Source organism: Pseudophryne corroboree, chromosome 9 (genome assembly GCF_028390025.1).
Source record: "Pseudophryne corroboree isolate aPseCor3 chromosome 9, aPseCor3.hap2, whole genome shotgun sequence".
Classification (NCBI taxonomy): domain Eukaryota; kingdom Metazoa; phylum Chordata; class Amphibia; order Anura; family Myobatrachidae; genus Pseudophryne; species Pseudophryne corroboree.
This window is the reverse complement of record NC_086452.1, coordinates 156013498-156038974: the sequence shown is the minus strand read 5'-3', so window position 1 is coordinate 156038974 and position 25477 is coordinate 156013498. Positions and strand designations below refer to the sequence as shown.

General features: G+C 45.7%; 1 protein-coding gene across 6 annotated transcripts in view; it reads left to right on the top strand.

Annotated features, from left to right (window-relative positions):
- MTF2 (metal response element binding transcription factor 2) overlaps positions 1-25252 on the top strand; it is a 181035-nt gene extending 155783 nt beyond the window's left edge. For 4 of the 6 annotated variants that reach the window (XM_063939878.1, XM_063939876.1, XM_063939877.1 and 1 more), the window contains 4 exons: positions 21094-21199; positions 21892-21953; positions 22028-22123; positions 22890-25252. In XM_063939878.1, coding sequence (XP_063795948.1) covers positions 21094-21199; positions 21892-21953; positions 22028-22123; positions 22890-23241 — 616 coding nt within the window. In that variant the 3' untranslated portion in view covers positions 23242-25252. The remainder of the gene's footprint in view (positions 1-21093; positions 21200-21891; positions 21954-22027; positions 22124-22889) is intronic. The other 2 variants (XM_063939874.1, XM_063939875.1) reach the window with 2 other exon arrangements.
- Positions 25253-25477: the final 225 nt, after the last annotated feature.

The window sequence follows — 25477 nt, the reverse complement described above, 5'->3', positions numbered from 1 at the left end:
TATGTACGTGAGATGCACAGAGGGATATTTGCTCTCTGGCATCAAGATAAGTACGTTGTCCATATCACCCAGAAGATGTCATGGACACGACAGTGGTCAGGTGATACAGATCCCATACGGCACATGGAAGTATTGCCGTATAAAGGGAAGGAGTTGGGGTCGGTCCATCGGACCTGGGGACCACGGCAACAGCTGGGAGATCCAACCTTTTTACCCCAAGTTACATCTCAGCTGAAAAAGACACCGTCTTTTCAGCCTCAATCCTTCCTTTCCCATGAGGGCATGCAGGCAAAAGGCCAGTCATATCTGCCCAGACATAGAGGTAAGGGAAGTAGACTGCAGCAGGCAGCCCCTTCCCAGGAAAAGAAGCCCTCCACCGCGTCTGCCAAGTCCTCAGCATGACGCTGGGGCCATGCAAGCGGACTCAAGGTGGGGGGGTAGTCTCAAGAGTCTCAGCGCGCAGTGGGATCACTCGCAGGTTGACCCCTAGATAGTACAAGTATTATCCCAGGGGTACAGATTGGAGAGTCGAGACATCTTCTCCTCGCAGGTTTCTGAAGTCTGCTTTACCAACGGCTCCCTCCGACAGGGAGGCAGCATTGGAAACAATTCACAAGCTGTATATCCAGCAGGTGATAAATCAAAGTACCCCTCCTACAACAAGGAAAAGGGTATTATTTTTCCACACTATATTGTGGTACTGACGCCAGACGGCTTGGTGAGACATAGTCTAAACTGAAATCTTTGAACACTTACATAAAAGGTTCAAATCGAGATGGAGTCACTCAGAGCAGTGATAGCGAACCGGAAAAAAGGGGACTATATGGTGTCCCTGGACATCAAGGATTACCTCCATGTCCAAATTTGCCCTTCTCAACAAGGGTACCTCTGGTTCGTGGTACAGAACTGTCAATATCAGTTTCAGACGATGCCGTTTGAATTATCCACGGCACCCCGGGCCTTTTACCAAGGTAATGGCCGAAAAGATGTTTCTTCAAAGAAAAAAGGCATCTAAATTATCCCTTACTTGGACGATATCCTGAAAAGGGCAAGTTCCAGAGAACAGTTGGAGGTCGGAAGAGCACTATCTAAAGTAGTTCTACGACAGCACGACTGGATTCTAAATATTCCAAGAATCGCAGCTGTTTTCCGACGATACGTCTGCTGTTCCTAGGAATGATTCTGGGCATAGTCCAGAAAAAGGTGTTCCTCCGGGAGGAAAAAGCCAAGGAGTTATTCGACCTAGTCAGAAACCTCCTAAAACCAGGCCAAGTATCAGTGCATCAATGCACAGGAGTCCTGGGAAAAATGGTGGCTTCTTACGAAGCGATTCCATTCGGCAGATCTCAGGGGATTTGCTGGACGAATGGTCCGGATCGCATTTTCAGATGCATCAGCGGATAATCCTGTCTCCAAGGACAAGGGTGTCTCTTCTGTGGGGGCTGCAGAGTGCTCATCTTTTAGAGGGCAGCACACTCAGCATTCAGGACTGTGTTCTGGGGACCACGGATACCAGCCTGAGAGGCTGGGGAGTAGTCACACAGGGAAAAAATTTCCAAGGAAGTGTGGTAAGGTCTGGAGACTTCTCTCCACATGAATATACTGGAGCTAAGGGCAATTTACAATGCTCTGAGCCTAGGAAGACTCCTGCTTCAAAGTCAACCGGTGCTGATCCAGTAGGACATCATCATGGCGGTCGCCCACGTTATCAGACGGGGCGACACAAGAAGCAGGAGGGCAATGACAGCAAGGATTCTTCGCTGGGCGGAAAATCATGTGATAACACTGTCAGCAGTGTTCATTCCGGGAGTGGGCAACTGGGAAGATTTCCTCAGCATAAATGAATTCCACCCGGAAAAGTGGAAACTTAATCTGGAAGTTTCCACATGATTGTAAACCGTTGGGAAAGACCAAAGGTGGTTATGATGGCGTCCCACCTGAAGCGCCAGGTCAAGAGACACTCAGGCAATAGCTGGGACGCTCTGGTAACACCGTCGGTGTACCAGTCGGTGTATGTGTTCCATCCTCTGCTTTTCATACCCAATGTATTGAAAATGATAGGAAGGAGAGGAGTAAGAACTATACTCGTGGCTCCGGTTTGGTCAAGAAGGACTTGGTTCCCGGAACTTTAAGAGATACTAAGAAGGGTCTTGATTCGGCAAGAACCGTGTCTGTTCCGGGACTTACCGCAGCTGCGTTGACGCCAAGGCGGGTGAACGCCGGATCCTAAGGGAAAGAGGCATTCCGGAAGAGGTCATCCCTACCCTGGTCAGAGCCAGGAAGGAGGTGACCGCACAACATTATCACCACTTAGGTGAAAATATGTGCCAGGGTGTGAGTCCAGGAAGGCTCCACGGAAGAATTTCAACTAGGTTAATTTCTACATTTCCTGCAAACAGGAGTGTCTATGGGTCTCAAATTGGGTCCATTAAGGTTCAAATTTCGGCCTGTTGATTTTCTTCCAGAAAGAAATTGGCTTCAGTTCCTGAAGTCCAGAAGTTGTTAAGGGAGTACTGCATATACAGCCCCTTTGATGTCTCCAGTGGCACTGGGCGATCTCAACGTAGTTTTGGGATTCCAAAAAAAAATCACATTGGTTTAAACAACTCAAATCTGTGGATTTGATATATCTCACATGGAAAATGACCATGCTGTTGGTCCTGGCCTCGGCCAGGCGAGTGTCAGAATTGGCGGCTTTATCTCACAAAGCCATATCTGATTGTCCATTCGGACAGAGCAAAGCTGCGGACTCGTCCCCAGTTTCTCCTTAAGGTGGTGTCAGCGTTTCACCTGAACCAGCTTATTGTGGTACCTGCGGCTACTAGGGACTTGGAGGACTCCAAGTTGCTGGATGTTATCAGGGCCCTGAAAATATAGTTCCAGGTTGGCTGGAGTCAGGAAATCTGACTTGCTGTTTATCCTGTATGCACCCAACAATGCTGGGTGCTTCTGCTTCTAAGCAGTCGATTGCTCGTGGGATTGGTAGCACAATTCAACTTGCACATTCTGTGGCAGGCCTGCCACAGTCTAAATCTGTTAAGGCCCATTCCACAAGGAAGGTGGGCTCATCTTGGGCGGCTGCCCGAGGGGTCTCGGCATTACAACTTTGCCGAGCAGCTACGTGGTCGGGGGAGAACACGTTTGTAAAATTCTACAAATTTGATACCCTGGCAAAAGAGGACCTGGAGTTCTCTCATTCGGTGCTGCAGAGTCATCCGCACTCTCCCGCCCGTTTGGGAGCTTTGGTATAATCCCCATGGTCCTTTCAGGAACCCCAGCATCCACAAGGACGATAGAGAAAATAAGAATTTACTTACCGATAATTCTATTTCTCGGAGTCCGTAGTGGATGCTGGGCGCCCATCCCAAGTGCGGATTATCTGCAATACTTGTACATAGTTATTGCTAACTAAATCGGGTTATTGTTGTTGTGAGCCATCTTTTCAGAGGCTCCGCTGTTATCATACTGTTAACTGGGTTCAGATCACAGGTTGTACAGTGTGATTGGTGTGGCTGGTATGAGTCTTACCCGGGATTCAAAATTCCTCCCTTATTGTGTACGCTCGTCCGGGCACAGTACCTAACTGGAGTCTGGAGGAGGGTCATAGGGGGAGGAGCCAGTGCACACCACCTGATCGGAAAGCTTTACTTTTTGTGCCCTGTCTCCTGCGGAGCCGCTATTCCCCATGGTCCTTTCAGGAACCCCAGCATCCACTACGGACTCCGAGAAATAGAATTATCGGTAAGTAAATTCTTATTTTTTCTTATACCTTTTGTTTGTAATCTATAATAGACTGCATCGTTTAGTCCAGGTAAAAACATGGGATTACCCCATAGAGGTAATAGAATAGAAAAGGTATAGTGTCTATTTAACCGTCTATTTAGAGCTCTCCAGGCAGCATATGTGTCTCTAAACAGGAAACTATTTCGAGTAGCAAGAGGGATTTTAGTTTCAGGCATATGTAATAAGGCTCCTGGGGAAAATGGAGCCATCACCGCACAATCTAGAGGATACAACGTGTAGACACTTCTCTCATATAACCAATCTAGTATATATCTAAAATGAACTGAATGTGAGAATTGTAGGATATCTGGTAGGCCAATCCCACCTTTTGTACGTGGTAATTTCAGACGTGTATTGGAAATCCTACTTTTCCCTTCTTTCCAAATAAATTTACTAAATAGTTTCTCAACCAGGACAATATCTGTTTCGGACAAGCGTATCGGTAACATTTGGATCAGGTATGATAGTTGGGGAAAGAGTACAGATTTAATCAATGCTGTCCTACCCAACATAGATAGTGGTAGGTATCTCCATGTGTGTATTTTTCTTGACATAGCGAGTATTACAGTGGTATAGTTGAGTCTATATAAGTCTTGTATTTTCACTGGTATCTGAATACCTAAGTATTTTATTGCTGTAGTGGCCACTTTCAGGTTATGGAGCGGGCCCAATGATGCCAAGTATGTGGGTTTTCCATTTAAGGGGATGAGTTCAGATTTTTGAATGTTTATTTTATACCCTGAAAATTTCCCAAAATCCGTTATCAAGCTAAATACTACAGGTAATGTTTTGTGTGGGTTTGAGGCGAATAGTAGCATGTCATCTGCGAACAGTGAAATGCGAAGGTCTACTTCTCTAGCTTTGATGCCTTGGTATGTGGGTGATTGTCGAATGGCAATAGCAAGAGGCTCCAAGGCCAAGGCGAACAGCAAAGGTGAAAGTGGGCATCCTTGTCTGGTGCCCCGGTATATAGAGAATGCTGGAGAGAGATATCCATTACATAGAATATGGGTATTAGAGTTGTTATATAATGTTCTAATGAAGCTTATAAAGTCCAGGGGGATGCCAAATCTTTGCATTGTATCAAACAGGTGTTCCCAATGTACCATGTCAAAGGCTTTTTCCGCATCCAGTGATAAAATCACTGCAGGAGTCTCGGGGGTCTCACGTTGGGATACATCTATAGCTGTTAATACTTTTCTTATGTTGACCACCGAGGATCTGCCCGCTATAAATCCTGTCTGATCACAATGTACTAAGGTGGGCAGCACTAATTTAAGCCTTTCTGCTAATATTTTGGTTAGAATTTTGTAGTCTATGTTGAGCAAGGAGATTGGTCTATAAGACCCTGGGTCAGATAAGTCTCTTCCCTGTTTGGGAAGGACGTTAAGCACTGCTGAATTAAAATATAGTGGCATATTCCCAGTGGTCAAAATATTGTTAAATACCTTAGTAAGTAGAGGGGTTAGCTTAGGGGCGAGCAATTTATAGTATTAGGATGTAAGGCCATCTGGGCCTGGTGCTTTTCCAGCCTTAAGATTCACAATGGCCTTGGATACCTCCGCCTCGGATATAGGCAAGCTCAATTGTTCTCTATGGTTTTCAGCTAGCTGGGGTATTGGTAAATTCTCCCAGAATAATTTTGCATCTGGCTCTGGTCTTGGAGGTTCTGCATATAAGTCTGTATAAAATGTCTGCATTATCTGGGAGATCTGAGCGCTATCTGTTGTGAGCGAACCTGTGTCTGTTTTTAGGGGGTGTACCAACATAGGTGACATTTGTCCTCTCAGTAAACTGGAAAGGAGTTTCCCCGATTTATTGCTAAAGCGATGAAATTTGGCGTCCTTTTTAAAAGTATGACGGGATTCCATTTTGGCTAATAGACTCTCAAATTCTACCCTTGCTTTCGAGTAGTTATCTCTGTTTATCAATGTCGGGTTAGTTTTATATGTTTGGAAGTTATCTGTTAATAATTGCTGGGCATGGAGAAAGTCAGTCTGTAGTTTTTTATATATTTTGGAAGTATAGGAAATTATTTCTCCTCGTAGGACCGTTTTAGAAGCCTGCCAAAATAATTGTGGTGATTCCTTTAGGGTACTTTCATTATTAGTCACATAGGTGTCCCAGGTCTCAGTGAGCATCGTTCTAAAATCAAGAGACAATGTCATTGATGAAGGGAACCTCCATGATCGAAAAGGGCCTTTGTCCGTCTGTAGTGTCATGTCCAACCATATTACTGCGTGGTCAGATATCGTGATGGGTTCGATACCAACTGTTTTTATATGGGGCATTAATGTTGCAGAGGGTAACAGGTAGTCAATCCTAGATAGCGTGCCATGTGCCGCCGAGAGGCATGTGTATGCCTTATCTGTTGGATTGAGGGCTCTCCATATATCTATTAGGTTCATTGATCTTGTGAACCATGGGACACCTTTTTTAGGTAATTTGACCTTCCTTCTTCTGGGAAGCTGTCGGTCTAGTAACAGAGAGGATACTGCATTAAGGTCGCCCCCCACTATAATGGGAATATCTGAGAAAGGTGTGAGAATTTGTATTACATTTTGCAAAAAGGGTTGCACATTCGTATTTGGGGCATACAAGTTGCATAAACAATAATCATTTTTATCCAAAAGAACTTTACAGATCACATATCTACCCTCAGGGTCTACTATTGTTTCTTTCATTTCCACATTAATATGTTGTTTAGCTAGTATAGCTACACCTCTGGCTTTGGATGTGTATGGGGAGGAGGCAATCGGTTTCCACGAAAGGGAATTCAGTTTGAGCATCTCAGATTCCCTTAAATGGGTTTCCTGTAGATATATTAAATCTATTTTTAATTTATTTAAGTATAGCCGAACCTTTTTCCTTTTATGCGGAGAGTTGATCCCTCCTATGTTCCAAGATCCTATTTTTATCGCAGTCATTTAACTATTATTACATAGGTAAATGGTCAAGGGTGGATCTAGTATCACAGTATAAAAATGCATCTGGTACAAAATTAAATATAGGCATACATTACTCCGTCGGTATATATCAATATTAGAGGATGGGTGAGGGGAGAGAGAAAAAGAGTGAATTAGAAAGCATAGAGAAAGAGATGTAGAATCAATATTCCACATATCATATCTAGGCCAGAAAAGGACAGTCCAATGCTGATTATCTATCAGCAAGGCATCGTAACTGAAAATCAGAGAAATAACAATCAAAAAGAACATTCTTAACGAAATTAAGCAACTTCCGGGGTTAAACGAGGGTGGTATTAACATAACCATGAAAGAGGAGAAAGAGCTTCTCGCCTACCCCGCCGGGTACTAAGAGATATATTTGTACAGTCCGTCCCTCCAGGGGGGGTATGGGCTCAGTAATAAAGGTCCTTTCGTAACGGGGTATAATAACCTATTACCAGATATATTATATTGGAAAGTCTGCTGGCATCCTGTTTCTTTTCCATATAGTGTGTAAAGGTAGCAGTATAAAGCCAAATTGACAGTATGGAGCCATATCTATGCAAATAATCATAGTTATCAGGATAAACCTATATGATGGTATTAAGAAGGTATTCCAGTTAGCAAAGGTGTGCAAGTATGAGGGATTAAATGTCCTCAGAAACGTCTCCTTGTGATCGTGTAGAATCTTCTTCCTCATTTAAGTATGCATCCGCATCCTCTGCTGAAAGGAAATCTGTAAAGGAGGTGCCTGAGTAAATGCGGAGTCTGGCAGGGTATAGTAAAGAGAATTTTCTACCAAGTTGCACCAGTTTAGAGCATATTGGGGAGAACGCTTTTCTTGCTTTTGAGAGTTCCACTGAATAATCTTGGAAGATTAAAACTTTGTGATTCCCACATTAGACCCCGGGTTTTTCGGGACGCTCTCCATATTTCTTCTTTGTGCAGGAAATTAAGGCATTTAAACAGCACTACTCTGGGTCTGGCTCCTTCATAGCTTTTCTGGGCACCTACCCTGTGTGCTCTTTCTATAACCATATCACGACAGGAGTCAGTGATTTGTAACAGATCTGGTAGTGTGGTACGTAGAAAGGTATACAGTGCTGCACCCCGCAGGGTTTCCGGGAGTCCCACTACCCGCAAGTTCGATCTGCGCGACCTGTTTTCCAAATCGTCTAGCTTGTTCCAAATCTGGTGCTGTGATCGAGTGATATGTGTCATGTCTTGTTTGAGCTTAGATACGTCCTGGAACATCTCTCCCGCCCTTTGCTCCGTTTGCAATACCCGGTGTGTTAGCTGAGTCAATTGTTTATTAATATCTTCAGTCTGGGCTTTAATTAGGGGTCCCATAGCTTTACACATCGCTCCCACCATATCCTCATATGTAACGGGTATTGCGGGTGTAAAAAGTACCTGATCTGCAGTCTTTGCAGCTGGAGCGGGGTCATCATGCATCGTGGAAACCACATTTCTCTCTGGTTCCGCTGCTGGGTAGGAAGAGGAGGGAGGGGGAGCTGTCGTCGGCGTCTCCGCGTCCAGCGCCATTTTTAGCTCCATGCGGCGTTTTTCCTTTTCCCGCTTTTGTTCTTTTTTCGAGAGCGTCGAGGAGGCTAAGTAGCGGTCCATGATGTGCAGGAGCCTTTCCCCTGATATATAGGGGGGCGAACGGGCTGTGATGGAGGTTTTTCAACCTTTTAAATGTGTTTTTCCGGCGGGCGGCAGCGGAGCTCTGTCCTCACGCTGCTAGTGCATCGCAGCCGGAACCGGAAGTCTGGTATGCTGTTGTTATTGTGGAATGCAGTGTTAGCTTTAAGCCAGATGTAATGGTACCCATGTCTTTTTGGCAGATATGAGACAAGCCTTTGTTCCTTTTTGATTAATTGTGGCTTTTGCCTTGCAGCTCTCTCATGGGTACCATTTTGCCCAGTTTGTTTGTTATGGTGGAATCAGACGGACATTAAATTAGACTTACAAAACAAGGCCTGCAATTCAATTCCTTAGATGTTTTCTGGGTTTGTTTGAGACTTTCTCTTGGAGGAACCTCAGTAGGCCAGCCATTCCTGAGAAAATTCACTGATCAGTTATTTCCATTTGCAGATGATGGCTGTGGTTCGCTGGTGTTCCAGAGATTTAGAAATGGCATTGTGATTAATTTCTTTTGATAATGCAGTACTGTGCTGCTTGTTGAGAACTTATTACCAACTTCACATTGCTAGAAAAGTTCTATTTCTCTTATGTCCTAGAGGATGCTGGAGTCCACATTAGTACCATGGGGTATAGACGAGTCCACTAGGAGCCATTGGCACTTTAAGAGTTTGAGAGTGTGGGCTGGCTCCTCCCTCTATGCCCCTCCTACCAGACTCTGTTTAGAAAATGTGCCCGGTGGAGCCGGTCACAGCTACGGGAGCTCTACAGAGCTTCTTTAGTAAAGTTTATCTTAGAGTTTATTATTTTACAGGGAGGCTGCTGGCAAAATCGTGGGACTAAGGGGGCGAGTAGTGTCCGCCCTGCGGGGTCTGAGCCACTATCTCCGCTGACAGGACACTGAGCTCCTGAGGGTATAGAACGTTCCCCGCTACAGGGCACCCCGGCAGCATGCCGCCACCTTTTTACAGAGCCAGAAGATCAGTGGCGAGTGAGTCACCGGCCCCCCTAGCAAGCGGGGAGCCGATGTTAAGATAGCGGCAACAGGGTATATAGTGCGGCGCTGTGAGGGGAGCCCTGAGCCAGCGCCTACACCCTACACTGACCTCCAAAGCCTGCCAGGGTCCCATGATCGCTGCCAGCGCAATTCCTCAGGCCAGTATAATCTCCAGAAGAGCGGTAGGACTGTGCCATTAAGGAGGCGGAGCTTCTCAGAGCGAACCCAGTAGCAATCAGCGCCGTTTTCCTGCCTGCAGAAACGCTGACAGTGAGGAGCTGTTCCTCCAGAGCAACTCCAGCTATCTCTTACGGTACCAGGGGGTTGTAGAAGGGGGGGGGGGGGGGGCTGTGTAAAGGCTGTGTAACCTATTAAGGTGCACAGACGGCTCTGGTTGGGGTCTCCCTATACCTTAAAAGCGCGGTGTGTGGGTTGGCTCCAATCTCTGTACTCTACTGCCATTCTTAGAGGTGAAACTATGTCTAGCCTCCCCTGTGTGTGGAGTGTCTGTGGTCTCCATTTAGCTATGTCCAGGGACTCTGTGTTGTATGCTGCAGAGGATATGTCCTCTCAGGATGATCTCTATCCATGTAATCCGGATTGCACTGTATTAGCGCAGATACCTGCAAGGGAGCCTGAGTGGTTATCCTCTATCAAATCTACGATAACTCAGATTTCTACTAGTTTGCACAGAATTAATCTACATCTCAGGTTTTACAGAACTCTATGCCAGTTTGGTCCGGTTCTGTTTCCTCAGGGTCCCCTGTCTGTTGGTTCCCACAAACGTGCTCTTGCCCAGATTATGCAAGATTACACGGATACTGATTCTGACACGGCAGACTGTGATAGGGATGTGCTGCGGGGGGCCGCATATCTTGCAAAAGGGGTGCAGTGGATGATAGAGGCTTTCAGGGATGTGTTTAATATTGCTGATACAACACCTGAGCAGGTTGAGGAGGCTTAATTCAATAAGAGAGCCTCGCTAACCTTCCCTGCATCCAAAGAATTAAATGCTATTTTTGAAAAAGCGTGGGAAAACCCAGAGAGAAAATTCCAGATCCTTAGAAGGGTTCTGGTTGCTTTGCCCTTCCCTGAGGAGGATAGGAAAAAATGGGAAATCCACCCATAGTGGACTCGTCTGTATCCAGACTCTCGAAAAAGGTGGTTTTACCTGTCCCAGGATCTACCGCCTTAAAGGAGCTGGCTGATCACAAAATTGATAGTACACTCAAATCCATATACACGGCTTCAGGGGCGATACTACATCCTACTATTGCCTGTGCATGGATTTCCAAAGCTATAGTAAAGTGGTCAGGCACGTTACTTGAGGGTTTGGATACGATGGATAAAAGTGACGTTGAATTGTTTTTACGTAACATTCATGATTCTGCAGGATTTATGGTGGAATCCATGAAAGACCTGGGATTAATGGCTGCAGGAATATCTTCCATGTCGGTCTCAGCTCGTCGAGGACTGTGGCTGCGCCAGTGGGCTGCTGACGTGGAATCCGGGAGAGGTGGAGAGACCCTACCCTACACAGGTCAGGCTCTTTGGGGATGCGTGGATCTCCACGGCTACAGCGGGTAAGTCACCTTTTCTCCCCTCAGTTGCACCTGCTATGAAGAAAGTTTTCTTCAGCTGCATCACAGTCCTTTCGGGTTACTAAAACAAGAAAGGCCACACCGTCCAACACCTTCTCTAGAGGTCGACCAAAATCCAAGAAACCTGCTGCGGGTTCCCAGGAACAGAAGCCTGCTTCAGGTACGCCAAAGTCCTCAGCATGACTGGGCCGGTGGTATGGTGGCCAATCCTGGGATCCCGGGATTTAGGGCCAAAAATGGCCGGGATTCAATCCCGGGATTGGAAGCTCCAATCCCGGGGATTGAGGGATCAGCGTTGAGCGTCCACAGAACGCTCAAACGCTGCCCGGCTTCCGGGTCCCCAGCGCAGCGTGAGAGGTCACGCTGCGCTGTTAGCTGCTGCTGGGAGACACCAGCAACGGTCACACGATGTTGCCCGCCCGCCCCCGGTATATGGTGAGTTATATGGGCGGGGTGGGGCGAGGGGGCGGCCACCTAGGTAAAAGCCAATCCCGGGTATCCTGGAAATCCCGGGATTGGCCATTTTTCAATCCCGATACCCGGGATTGAAAAAATGGCCCGGGATTGGCTTCCCTAGCCGGTGGGGGCGAGACTCGGACATTTCAGTCACGTCTGGGTGTCTTCCGGCCTGGATCCCTGGGTACAAGATATTGTGTCCTAGGGGTACCGGCTGAAATTTCAGGATCTCCCTCCTCACCTGTTCTTCAAATCAGGCTTGCCAGCTTTGCTGACAGACAGGGCTACCCTATAGGGAGCCATCCAGAAGTTGGTGGAGGCGCATGTTATACCAGTTCCTCCCCAGATGCAAAACAAAGGTTACTATTAGAACCTTTTCGTGGTACCGAAAACGGATGGTTCGGTCAGGCCCACTCTGAACTTAAAATCACTAAATCCCTTTCTGAGGGAGTTCAAGTTCAAAATGGAGTCTCTAAGGGCGGTGATATCAGGTCTGGAGGAGGGGGAATTCCTGGTATCCCTGGATATCAAGGATGCGTACCTCCACATTCCGATTTGGCAGCCGCATCAAGCTTATCTCCGATTCGCACTGTTGGACTGTGATTTTCAATTCCAGGCCCTCCCATTCGGCCTCTCCACTGCACCGAGGGTATTCACCAAGGTGATGGCGGAAATGATGGTTCTCCTCTGCAGACAGGAGGTGAACATTATTCCATATCTGGACGATCTGCTAATAAAAGCATCTTCCAGGGAGAAGTTGTTGCAAGTATTGCTCTGTCAACTTGACTACTCCAGGATCATGGGTGGATCCTGAACCTACCAAAGTCACATTTGGAACCGGCAAGGAGACTGCCCTTCCTGGGGATGATACGTGACCCAGAAATGTAGAGGGTGTTTCTACCACTGGAGAAAGCGTTGGTGATCAAATCAATGGTCCGGGATGACTTGAAGCCAGCCCGGGTATTGGTTCATCAGTGCATTCGCCTTGTGGAAAAGATGGTGGCCTCCTACAAGACTCTACAGTACGGAAGATTCCATGCACGGTTCTTCCAGCTGGATCTCCTGGACAATTGGTCGGGTTCACAGCTTCACATGCACCAGTGGATATGCCTGTCGCCGAAAGCCAGGATTTCTCTATCGTCCTAGTGGATGCTGGGGTTCCTGAAAGGACCATGGGGAATAGCGGCTCCGCAGGAGACAGGGCACAAAAAGTAAAGCTTTAGGATCAGGTGGTGTGCACTGGCTCCTCCCCCTATGACCCTCCTCCAAGCCTCAGTTAGATTTTTGTGCCCGGCCGAGAAGGGTGCAATCTAGGTGGCTCTCCTAAAGAGCTGCTTAGAAAAGTTTAGCTTAGGTTTTTTATTTTACAGTGAGTCCTGCTGGCAACAGGATCACTGCAACGAGGGACTTAGGGGAGAAGAAGTGAACTCACCTGCGTGCAGGATGGATTGGCTTCTTTGGCTACTGGACATTAGCTCCAGAGGGACAATCACAGGTACAGCCTGGATGGTCACCGGAGCCTCGCCGCCGGCCCCCTTGCAGATGCTGAAACGAGAAGAGGTCCAGAATCGGCGGCAGAAGACTCCTCAGTCTTCTTAAGGTAGCGCACAGCACTGCAGCTGTGCGCCATTTCCTCTCAGCACACTTCACACGGCAGTCACTGAGGGTGCAGGGCGCTGGGAGGGGGGCGCCCTGGGAGGCAAATGAAAACCTTTTTTGGCTAAAAATACCTCACATATAGCCTCCGGGGGCTATATGGAGATATTTAACCCCTGCCAGAATCCATTAAAGAGCGGGAGACGAGCCCGCCGAAAAAGGGGCGGGGCCTATCTCCTCAGCACACAGCGCCATTTTCCCTCACAGAAAGGCTGGAGGGAAGGCTCCCAGGCTCTCCCCTGCACTGCACTACAGAAACAGGGTTAAAACAGAGAGGGGGGGGCACTAATTTGGCGTTAGAAATATATAAAAGATGCTATAAGGGAAAACACTTATATAAGGTTGTCCCTATATAATTATAGCGTTTTTGGTGTGTGCTGGCAAACTCTCCCTCTGTCTCTCCAAAGGGCTAGTGGGTCCTGTCCTCTATCAGAGCATTCCCTGTGTGTGTGCTGTGTGTCGGTACGTGTGAGTCGACATGTATGAGGACGATGTTGGTGAGGAGGCGGAGCAATTGCCTGTAATGGCGATGTCACTCTCTAGGGAGTCGACACCGGAATGGATGGCTTATTTAGGGAATTACGTGATAATGTCAACACGCTGCAAGGTCGGTTGACGACATGAGACGGCCGACAAACAATTAGTACCGGTCCAGACGTCTCAGAAACACCGTCAGGGGTTTTAAAACGCCCGTTTACTTTAGTCGGTCGACACAGACACAGACACTGAATCCAGTGTCAACGGTGAATAAACAAACGTATTCCTTATTAGGGCCACACGTTAAGGGCAATGAAGGAGGTGTTACATATTTCTGATACTACAAGTACCACAAAAGAGGGTATTATGTGGGATGTGAAAAAACTACCGTAGTTTTTCCTGAATCGGATAAATTAAATGAAGTGTGTGATGATGCGTGGGTTCCCCCCGATAGAAAATTATGGGCGGTATACCCTTTCCCGCCAGAAGTTAGGGCGCGTTGGGAAACACCCCTTAGGGTGGATAAGGCGCTCACACGCTTATCAAAACAAGTGGCGGTACCGTCTATAGATAGGGCCGTCCTCAAGGAGCCAGCTGACAGGAGGCTGGAAAATATCATAAAAAGTATATACACACATACTGGTGTTATACTGCGACCAGCGATCGCCTCAGCCTGGATGTGCAGAGCTGGGGTGGCTTGGTCGGATTCCCTGACTAAAAATATTGATACCCTTGACAGGGACAGTATTTTATTGACTATAGAGCATTTAAAGGATGCATTTTCTATATATGCGAGATGCACAGAGGGATATTTGCACTCTGGCATCAAGAGTAAGTGCGATGTCCATATCTGCCAGAAGATGTTTATGGACACGACAGTGGTCAGGTGATGCAGATTCCAAACGGCACAAAGGTGTATTGCCATATAAAGGAAGAGGAGTTATTTGGGGTCGGTCCATCGGACCTGGTGGCCACGGCAACTGCTGGAAAATCCACCGTTTTTACCCTAAGTCACATCTCTGCAGAAAAAGACACCGTCTTTTCAGCCTCAGTCCTTTCGTCCCTATAAGAGTCATATCTGCCCAGGGATAGAGGAAAGGGAAGAAGACTGCAGCAGGCAGCCCATTCCCAGGAACAGAAGCGTTCCACCGCTTCTGCCAAGCTCTCAGCATGACGCTGGGACCGTACAGGACCCCTGGATCCTACATGTAGTATCCCAGGGGTACAGATTGGAATGTCGAGACGTTTCCCCTTCGCAGGCTCCTGAAGTCTGGTTTACCAAGGTCTCCCTCCGACAAGGAGGCAGTATGGGAAACAATTCACAAGCTGTATTCCCAGCAGGTGATAATCAAATTACCCCTCCTACAACAAGAAAAGGGGTATTATTCCACATTATATTGTGGTACTGAAGCCAGAAGGCTAGGTGAGACCTATTCTAAATCTAAAAAAATTTGAACACTTACAAAGGTTCAAATCAAGATGGAGTCACTCAGAGCAGTGATAACGAACCAGGAAGAAGGGGACTATATAGTGTCCCGAGACATCAGGGATGCTTACCTCCATGTCCAAAATTTGCCCTTCTCACTAAGGGTACCTCAGGTTCGTGGTACAGAACTGTCACTATCAGTTTCAGACGCTGCCGTTTGGATTGTCCACGGCACCCCGGGTCTTTACCAAGGTAATGGCCGAAATGATGATTCTTCTTCGGGTGGATTCTAAATATTCCAAAATCGCAGCTGATCCCGACGACAAGTCTGCTGTGCCTAGGGATGATTCTGGACACAGTCCAGAAAAAGGTGTTTCTCCCGGAAGAGAAAGCCAGGGAGTTATCCGAGCTAGTCAGGAACCTCCTAAAATCAGTGCATCATTGCACAAGGGTCCTGGTAAAGATGGTGACTTCCTACGAAGCAATTCCATTCGGCAGATTTCACGCAAGAATTTTTCAGTGGGATCTGCTGGACAAATGGTCCGGATCGCATCTTCAGATGCATCAGCGGATAACCCTATATCCAAGGACAAGGGTGTCTCTCCTGTGGTGGTTACAGAGTGCTCATCTTCTAGAGGGCCGCAGATTCGGCATTCAGGATGGATGCTGGTGACCACGGAGGCCAGCCCGAGAGGCTGGGGAGCAGTCACACAAGGAAAAAAATTCCAGGGAGTGTGATCAAGTCTGGAGACTTTTCTCCACATAAATATACTGGAGCTAAGGGTAAATTTATAATACTCTAAGCTTAGCAAGACCTCTGCTTCAAGGTCAGCCGGTATTGATCCAGTGGGAAAAACATCACGGCAGTCGCCCACGTAAATAGACAGGGCGGCACAAGAAGCAGGAGGGCAATGGCAAAAACTGCAAGGACTTTTCGCTGGGCGGAAAATCATGTGATAGCACTGTCAGCAGTGTTTCATTCCGGGAATGGAAACTGGGAAGCAGACTTCCTCAGCAGGCACGACCTCCACCCGGCAGAGTGGAAACTTCATCGGGAAGTTTTCCACATGATTGTAAACCGTTGGGAAATACCAAAGGTGGACATGATGGCGTCCCGTCTGAACAAAAAACGGGACAGGTATTGCGCCAGGTTAAGAGACCCTCAGGCAATAGCTGTGGACGTTCTGGTAACACCATGGATGTACCAGTCGGTGTATGTGTTCCATCCTCTGCTTCTCATACCTAAGGTACTGAGACTTATAAGACGTAGAGGAGTAAGAACTATACTCATGGCTCCGGATTGGCCAAGAAGGACTTGGTACCCGGAACTTCAAGAGATGCTCACAGAGGACTTATGGCCTCTGCCGCTAAGAAGGGACTTACTTCAGCAAGTACCATGTCTGTTCCAAGACTTACCGCAGCTGCGTTTGACGGCATGGCGGTGGAACGCCGGATCCTAAGGGAAAAAGGCATTCCGGAAGAGGTCTTTCCTACCCTGGTCAAAGCCAGAAAGGAGGTGACCGCACAACATTATCACCACATGTGGCAAAAATATGTTGCGTGGTGTGAGGCCAGAAAGGCCCCACGAAGAAATTTCAACTCGGTCGATTCCTGCATTTCCTGCAAACAGGAGTGTCTATGGGCCTCAAATTGGGGTCCATTAAGGTTCAAATTTCGGCCCTGTCGATTTTCTTCCAGAAAGTGGCTTCAGTTCCTGAAGTCCAGAAGTTTGTCAAGGGAGTATTGCATATACAACCCCCTTTTGTGCCTCCAGTGGCACTGTGGGATCTCAACGTAGTTCTGGGATTCCTCAAATCACATTGGTTTAAAACCAGTCAAATCTGTGGATTTGAAGCATCTCACATGAAAAGTGACCATGCTCTTGGCCCTGGCCTGGACCAGGCGAGTGTCAAATTGGTGGTTTTTTTCTCAAAAAAGCCCATATCTGGTTGTCCATTTGGACAGGGCAGAGCTGCGGACTCGTCCCCAGTTCTCTCCCTAAGGTGGTGTCAGTGTTTCACCTGAACCAGCTTATTTTGGTGCCTTGCTCCTACTAGGGACTTGGAGGACTCCAGGTTGCTAGATGTTGTCAGGGCCCTGTAAATATAGGTTCCAGGACGGCTGGAGTCAGGAAAACTGACTTGCTGTTATCCTGTATGCACCCAACAAACTGGGTGCTCTTGCTTCTAAGCAGACTATTGCTCGTTGGATGTGTAATACAATTCAGCTTGCACATTCTGTGGCAGGCCTGCCACAGCCAAAATATGTAAATGCCCATTCCACAAGGAAGGTGGGCTTATCTTGGGCGGCTGCCCGAGGGGTCTCGGCTTTACAACTTTGCCGAGCGGCTATTTAGTCAGGGGCAAACACGTTGGTAAAATCCTACAAATTTGATACCCTGGCTAAGGAGGACCTGGAGTTCTCTCATTCGGTGCTGCAGAGTCATCCGCACTCTCCCGCCCGTTTGGGAGCTTTGGTATTATCCCCATGGTCCTTTCAGGAACCCCAGCATCCACTAGGACGATAGAGAAAATAAGAATTTACTTACCGATAATTCTATTTCTCGGAGTCCGTAGTGGATGCTGGGCGCCCATCCCAAGTGCGGATTATCTGCAATACTTGTACATAGTTACAAAAATCGGGTTATTATTGTTGTGAGCCATCTTTTCAGAGGCTCCGCTGTTATCATACTGTTAACTGGGTTCAGATCACAGGTTGTACAGTGTGATTGGTGTGGCTGGTATGAGTCTTACCCGGGATTCAAAATCCTTCCTTATTGTGTACGCTCGTCCGGGCACAGTATCCTAACTGAGGCTTGGAGGAGGGTCATAGGGGGAGGAGCCAGTGCACACCACCTGATCCTAAAGCTTTACTTTTTGTGCCCTGTCTCCTGCGGAGCCGCTATTCCCCATGGTCCTTTCAGGAACCCCAGCATCCACTACGGACTCCGAGAAATAGAATTATCGGTAAGTAAATTCTTATTTTCCATCCTATGGTGGCTGCAGACTTCTCACCTGCTTGAGGGCCGCAGGTTCGGGATTCAGAACCTGATTCTTCTAACCACGGATGCAAGCCTCAGAGGTTGGGGAGCAATCACTCAGGGGGAAAACTTCCAAGGAAGGTGGTCAAGTCAGGAATCTGTCCTTCCAATAAAAGTGCTGGAACTAAGGGCCATATACAACAGCCTTCTGCAAGCGGCACATCTTCTGCAAGATTGAGCCATTCAGGTTCAGTCGGACAATGTCACAGCCGTGTCCTACATAAACAGACAGGGCGAAACGAAGAGCAGAGCCGCAATGTCAGAGGTAACGAGAATCTTCCTCGGGCGGAAAGGCATTCGCTCGCTCTGTCGGCTATCTTCATTCTGGGAGTGGACAACTGGGAAGCGGACTTCCTCAGCGGACACTATCTCCATCCAGGAGAATGGGATCTCCACACGGAGGTGTTCGCAGAGGTAACAAGCCGGTATGGTGTACCTCGCATAAACATGATGGCCTCTCGCCTCAACAAGAAGCTTTGGAGGTACTGTTCCAGGTCACGAGACCCACAAGCAGTGGCGGTGGACGCCCTGGTAACTCCATGGGTGTTCCCTCCACTTCCACTCATTCCAAAGATTCTCAAGCTAATAAAAAGAATAAGAGTACAGGCGATCCTCATTGCTCCGGACTGGCCGCTAAGGGCTTGATATGCAGACCTTCTGGACTTGCTGCTGGAAGATCCAAGGCCTCTTCCTCTCTGTGAGGACCTTCTTCAACAGGGGGCCATTCGCCTATCAAGACTTACCGTGGCTACATTTAATGGCATGGAGGTTTGAACGCCAGATCCTAGCTTGGAAGGGTATTCCGAACAAGGTCATTCCTACCCTGATACAGGCTAGGAAGGGAGTAACGTCTAAACATTACCATCGCATTTGGAAAAAAATGTGTCTTGGTGTGAATCCAAGAAGTTTCCTATGGTGGTGTTTCAACTGGGACGGTTTCTCCTTTCTGCAAGCAGGTGTGGATGTGGGCCTACGCTTGGGCTCCATAAAAGTCCAGATTTCGGCTTTGTCCATTTCCTTCCAGAAGCAATTGTCTGCTCTCCCTGAGGTTCAGACTTTCTTGAAAGGGGTTCTGCACATCCAACCACCCTTTGTGCCTCCTACGGCACCTTGGGATCTTAATGTGGTGTTGATCTTCCTGCAATTTGATTGGTTCGGGCCTTACAGGAGGTGGATGTCAAGTTTCTTACTTGGAAGGCGGTCACACTGGTGGCATTGGCATCTGCTAGACGTGTCTCTGCCCTTTTTTCTGTCCCCTCCCCGAAAAATATTGGTGTTACTGCCTGAAGTACAAACTTTCCTTCAGGAAGTTATCAGTCTTAAACCACCGTTCTGCCCTCCTACAGCTCCTTGGGATCTGGATATTGTTCTATCCTTCTTACAGTTATTGTTATTTGAACCTCTGGAATCGGTAGAACTTAAATTTCTTATGTGGAAAGTAGTTTTACTCCTGGCCCTGGCTTCGGCTCGGAGGGTTTCCGAATTGGGAGCTCTTTCGTCCTCCATATTTAATTTTCTACAAGTACAGAGCAGGACTCCGCACTCAGGTCTTTCTTGCCTAAGTTTGTTTAATCGTTTCACATTAACCAGCCTATGATGGACCCGGTGCTCTCAGGCGATTCTCCCTCTTCGAAATCCCTGGATGTGGTTCGGGTCCAGCGTATTTATGTGGAGAGAACAGATGACTTGCGTAAGATTGCTAGGCCTGGTTGGCCTGCCTCAACACAGACTTTGGCTCGTTGGATTAAATTTACCATTAGACAAGCTTATCTTGCAGCCTCTCTTCCTCCACAGAGTTTGGTGTCAGCCCATTCCACGCGATCGGTAGGTTTTTCTTGGGCAGCTGCTAGGGGTGTTTCTTTGACACAGTTGTGTAGACTGGCAACTTGGTCTGGTAAACATAAAAATTCTACAAGTCTGATACCTTTGCAGCTTCGGCTTCTCAGTTTGGCTGATCAGTACTACAGGACTCTCGGCGCCTGTGGATGGGAGCTTTGGGACGTTCCCACCGTAAAGACCTACAAGTGTCCCCTAGTGGATGAAGGAGACAACTGGATTTTGGTACTTACCGGTAAATCCACTTCTCCGATTCCACAGGGGACACTGGATGCACTCCCAGCTTTTTTTTTTTTCTGCCAGGATAAGGAGTTTTTTTATATATAATTTTTATATTTTTTTAAATTATCTGTTAGGTTGACTGGTGACAACTGTATTTGTATTTTCCTCTTCCTCTTCTAACTGGTCTGTAGGGGGGGCATAGAGGGGAGGAGCCAGTCACAATTCTAAAGAATTTAAAGTGCCAGCTCCACTTGTTCACCATCTATGCCCCACCGTAAAGATCTTCCAGTGTCCCCTGTGGAATCTGAGAAATGGATTTACTAGTAACTACCAAAATCCTGTTGGGGTGTGTGTGTGTTTTTCTTCTTCAGTAAATGAATGATCATTTAGTAACCATATTTGTGCAGGTTGTCTTTGTAGTATATTCAATTTGGTTTGATGAGCTGAAACAATTATCACCAATATGCAAAAATAGAAGAAATCAGGAAGGGGGGGGAAACTTGTATAAACAGTGTATTTGTATTTCACAGTGCTTTGCTGAGAATATTAATTCATAACGGGCCCTGTCACAATAGTGCTTACTTCCTACTCCCATTCCATATGCACAACTGTAGCTGAACCCCTGGTCCTAGCGCTGTGAAGCAGCAATCTTATCTCTATGCAGAGCTTTATTTATGAAGTTTCCTACAGTATCTAGCACAGCAGTTAAACTCTGAGCCATTGATGATGTCCCATCAAAATTATTACTAGAATACATTCTAATCCGGACCTCAAACAGATTTGGTGTACACAACCCACTGGTTTTGTGCTTCTAGTTTAATGGACACTGCTTCCTTCTATTACGTTCCTGTAAATATCCTGAAACTGGTGGTTCTTATTAGTGAAATATGAATGTTTGAGGAGATGGTAGGATTTGATAATTGGGGAGTAGTATATGTCCTGCTTAAAGTCTGTCTGGTTGCAGAGATTGCGAGTCTGACTTGTGGCTTTCCCGTGATTCTTTGCAGAGAAGAGAATAATATTGAAGTGAAGAAGAGGAAGCCAGTGGGTCGTCCACCAGGCTCGCACAGAAGAAAACTGCTGCAGAATGACAACTACGATGCTCCATACTCGGTAAGCATGAAAAACAAATGCTTTGGTACAGCAGTGTCCCCAGCATGGGTGACTGACAGACTATTTTTGTGTACTCACTGTAAAATCTGTTTCTCTGGATTCATTTGGACACTGTGATCCCACCCCTTGTGTTTTGTTTGGTTGGTTCATTAGTAGCTTGCTTTTGTATTGGCACTCTCTATCCTCATGGCTCAGTCATGTCAGCAACTTTGATCTTTAGAAGGCAATTTTACGTTTGTACACAAATAGTAATGCTACAGGGGCATCAAGACAACAGATTGGGGTACACGGGTTCAAAATTTATCAGGATGTCTAATTGTTGTTGTGGCCATGTGGCTAAGTATGGTGAATTGAGGACATTTTGATAGCAAGCAGTGAAACCACAGACCAAGGGAACTAAAACAGTGGGGCAGATGTATTAACCTGTAGAAGTGATAAACTAGTGATAAGCGCAAGGTCAATCATTACGAATTTGAATTAGTTAGGAGGTGACTGGCTGATGCGTTTATCACCTTGCATTTATCACTGCTTTATTACTTCTCCAGGTTAATACATCTGCCCCAATGTCTCCCAGCAGCACAGACTAGTGATACTTTTCCTGTCAGACTGATGTTTGAAGATGGGAGTAGAGAGGAAATGTCTATAAAAATCAGAGCTAATAGATCAAATGTGTTAAATGTTTGTCATTTTAGAAAATGGAGACTGATCTAGTATTGGAGAAGACCAGCCTGTTAGAGTCACCAGATCAAAGAAAGTAAGACACAGCACTAATTGTTCTTTTACTTATCTACATATTTGTTTTTTATAAAACTTGTCTGTGTGTTTCAGAAGAGCTGATATCACCACTTTCTCCTCTAGTAACTCTGATGTAGAGTCCAGTGCTGCCAGTTCAAAAGAAACTACTACCTCAACCAGCCTTTCCAGGTACATTTAGTTGTGTCTAATTAGAAAAGTAGGGGCTATGGGGTATATTTACTAACGCTTCTCAAATTGAAAAGAGGTGGTGTTGCCGTTAGCAACCATATTCTCTCTATTTCCTAAGATGCAATAAAGAAATGAGAATCTGATTGGTTGCTATGGGTAACATCACCTCTTTTCACTTTTAGAGGCTTTAGTAAATGTACCCCTAGGCACACACCACTATACAAGAATTAACATTACAATCGGAAAGTTGTCTGTAACCATTATCTGGTTAAATAGAATACAAAAATATTATGATCACCTTGTAATCCTAATGTTTTCTTTAATAAGGAAACCAAGCTTCAGAGTCTATATGCTATGAAAATGCTTGTACAGTTACTGGGTTTCTGGCTTAAAATCAGAGTGAATGGACTAAAAGCTTTTTTTTTTTTTTTTTTTTTTTTTTTTTTCCCTTCCTCTCGTGAAAACCTAAATGTCTCCACTTGCAGACTAGTTAACTGACTTACTGCTGTCAATTCAAATATATATGTTGTATGATCGTGCAATCCAGTACAGTATTCACAGGTGGTGTGCGGTGCACACAATTCCTGTACATTAGGCTAACATTGTTCATTTCCTTTGCAAGGTAATATGAACAATGTAAGGGGTGCAGTTACAGATGTTTGAACGTTGCATTTGATTGAATAGCCCTTATAGAAATTGTCAGGAGATGTGATAGTAACACTGTTTCATTTGTGTTCAAGTTATATGTTGTATGTTTTCTATTTAGTCCTCAGTCAGACATGAGAAGAGTGACACGCACAGGGAGGTCCTGGTCTACTGCTGTACCACCGCCTGGAAAGCGAGGCCGTCATCCTCGAAAAGCTCTCCAAGCTCACAACTCTGATATAGGAAGGAATGATGAAAGCCAAGAGGACTCTCAGCTTGCTGGACTCAATACAGATATTGTTAAAAATGATCATGACTTACAGCTGCATCACCTGAAGAATTCCATTACCAGTTACTTTGGTGCAGCCGGGAGAATAGCTTGCGGTGAGAAATACCGCGTTTTAGCTCGTCGAGTCACGCTTGACGGGAAGGTGCAGTATCTTGTGGAGTGGGATGGGGCAACAGCCTCCTGACCACTGTGCTGGACAACTTCATCCTCTAACTTTTTTTTTTTTTTTTTATTATTATTCAGGTTCCTTGAAGTGATAACTTATTATTGTTCACCCCCTTTTTACTGCTAACATGCCTGCAACACCTGCGGCAGTAAATGGGTGGTGGAACAGAGAAGATAAAGGTCTGTTCTAAATGCATTTGTTTCACAACCGTTGTCACTGGTTATGAGAAGGAACATTGCTTTTAACCAAATATCTGCAGCAGTGCACATTTCTGAGAATGGCGTGGTTTACAGTATTCCTAATCAAGCATTAATGTTGTGTGTCTTTGTGTAATGTGGGTTTTGTACATAGTGTGCCGTTTAACCCCTCGCTGCTAGACATGCCAACTCTATTCAGTTATGTTGTGCAGCTTTTGATGTTTCAGTGCCTCTTTTCAATTCCTACGGTGAAGTTTGTATTGGTTACTAGATGAAAATGCTGATTTATTAGTATTTCCCTGTATAGTGGTACAGCAAATTCCCTGCACGATACGGTTGGTTGGCAAGTGTGTAGCCTACAAGTTCCAGTGATGGGAATGGAAGCAATGGTCTCTGTGACACGACTTCCAGTACTACTTTTCTAAATTAATCTATGACGTTCACATTGGCGTTTGAGTTGACTGGGCTACTTAAGAATTCTAATTTTGTCCTTGCATAAGATTTATTAATATTAGAAATACAGTTAAGAAGTTTGTTGTGAGAGAATGCAGCCAGTGTAACTTTCTATTACTTTCTTATTACACTGACAGTGTTAGTTGTAATTATTTTTATGGGTTCCTTGCTTAGGGATTTAACAATCGGGTCAGGAATGTCATGCTGAGGGATTTTTATATATGTATTCCTGCTATACTTGTGTAAGCAGCAGTAATTCCCTTGTCGGAATAAGCCCCAGAAAACTAGCCCACCTGTGCCGAAGTTCCCAGCTACAGTGGTTATCGGTATGTTAAAGGAGAATGGTCCCTGTTATTAAACTTCTCTTTTGAGTCATTGTAATCATCAGATGATTGGCTACTCTGGCAGCAGAGGGGTTAATTAATTGTGCCTCATCCCCCAGTCAGATTCATTCCTGTTTTCCTTCTATGGTAGTGCTAATGTAACGCTGTGTCAGTGGTGCTGTAGCCTGTTCTATCTTTACTCATACTAGACATTTGCTGGGTCTGTTGCCTTTTAAGCAATGTGTTTAAGAAATCGTTATCTTTCCCAAATTGCCTGTGTAGGTAGATAGACTATCCTGTCTTATCTTTTCTATCCAAATGTGATCTATGCAATATTTTTTTTTTTACTTTTTTAAATTATGTGACGAGGACAGTTGAATACAATTGTGAATAACGTGTCAGGAACACTTGCAGTATTTACACAACAGCATTTTCCTCTTCTCAATAACAGGAGAAGGGCAGAATAGTAAAGCTCTTTTCCTTTTTCTAGTGATATTTTCTTAACTCGCACATGAAGTGCTGGTGCTGATTTTCTACGAAAAAAATAAATTTTGAATCTTAATTATTGACCACTGTGTCGGGCTCTTGCCTAGCAGTGTATGGTGCCTGTATTTTAGACCTGCTTTAAGTTGTGTACACGAATGATAGTGTCTCTGCATCTTTGTCCTCTACTCTTAAAACAAGGTTAGACAAGCTGTGCCACATGACTAATGACTTGCCCATCATCAGTGGCTTCAGCATCAGTCAGCATTCTTACGTGGATTGTTTTATTTTAACATGAAACCTATTTTTCAACCATCTGCAAGGTCAAAAAACAGAGGTTGTGTTCATCTTCGTTTGTTTTGAATAATAATTGTCAAAGTTTTTGTACAGAACGTGCCTAAATGTCACTTTTTAAACAACCGTTATTTTTCTTCTTAGAATTACAAGTAATTGATTTGCATCACGTTTCATTGCATCTTATTTAAGATTAGGTGAAATTGTTACAGTCAGTAATACAGCTTTACTTTTCTTCCTCATTGCAACCCAATCATTAAAGCGCATTACAGTAGAAAACCAAGTAGTTGTCTTTATGTTTAAGTCTGGACATCTGAACTCTAAACATAATGTTTGTGTAAATTTTATAGTTTGTGTAATGTTTTTGTAACCATTTTCTTCTTTATAATTCTAATGCATGGAGGGGAAATATAAATCATACTGCTTCAAATTCAGCTATCCAACACGCAGCATATGTGGCCATCAGTTGCACTTATGCAGTAGCTGGTGTAAGGTTTTATAAAA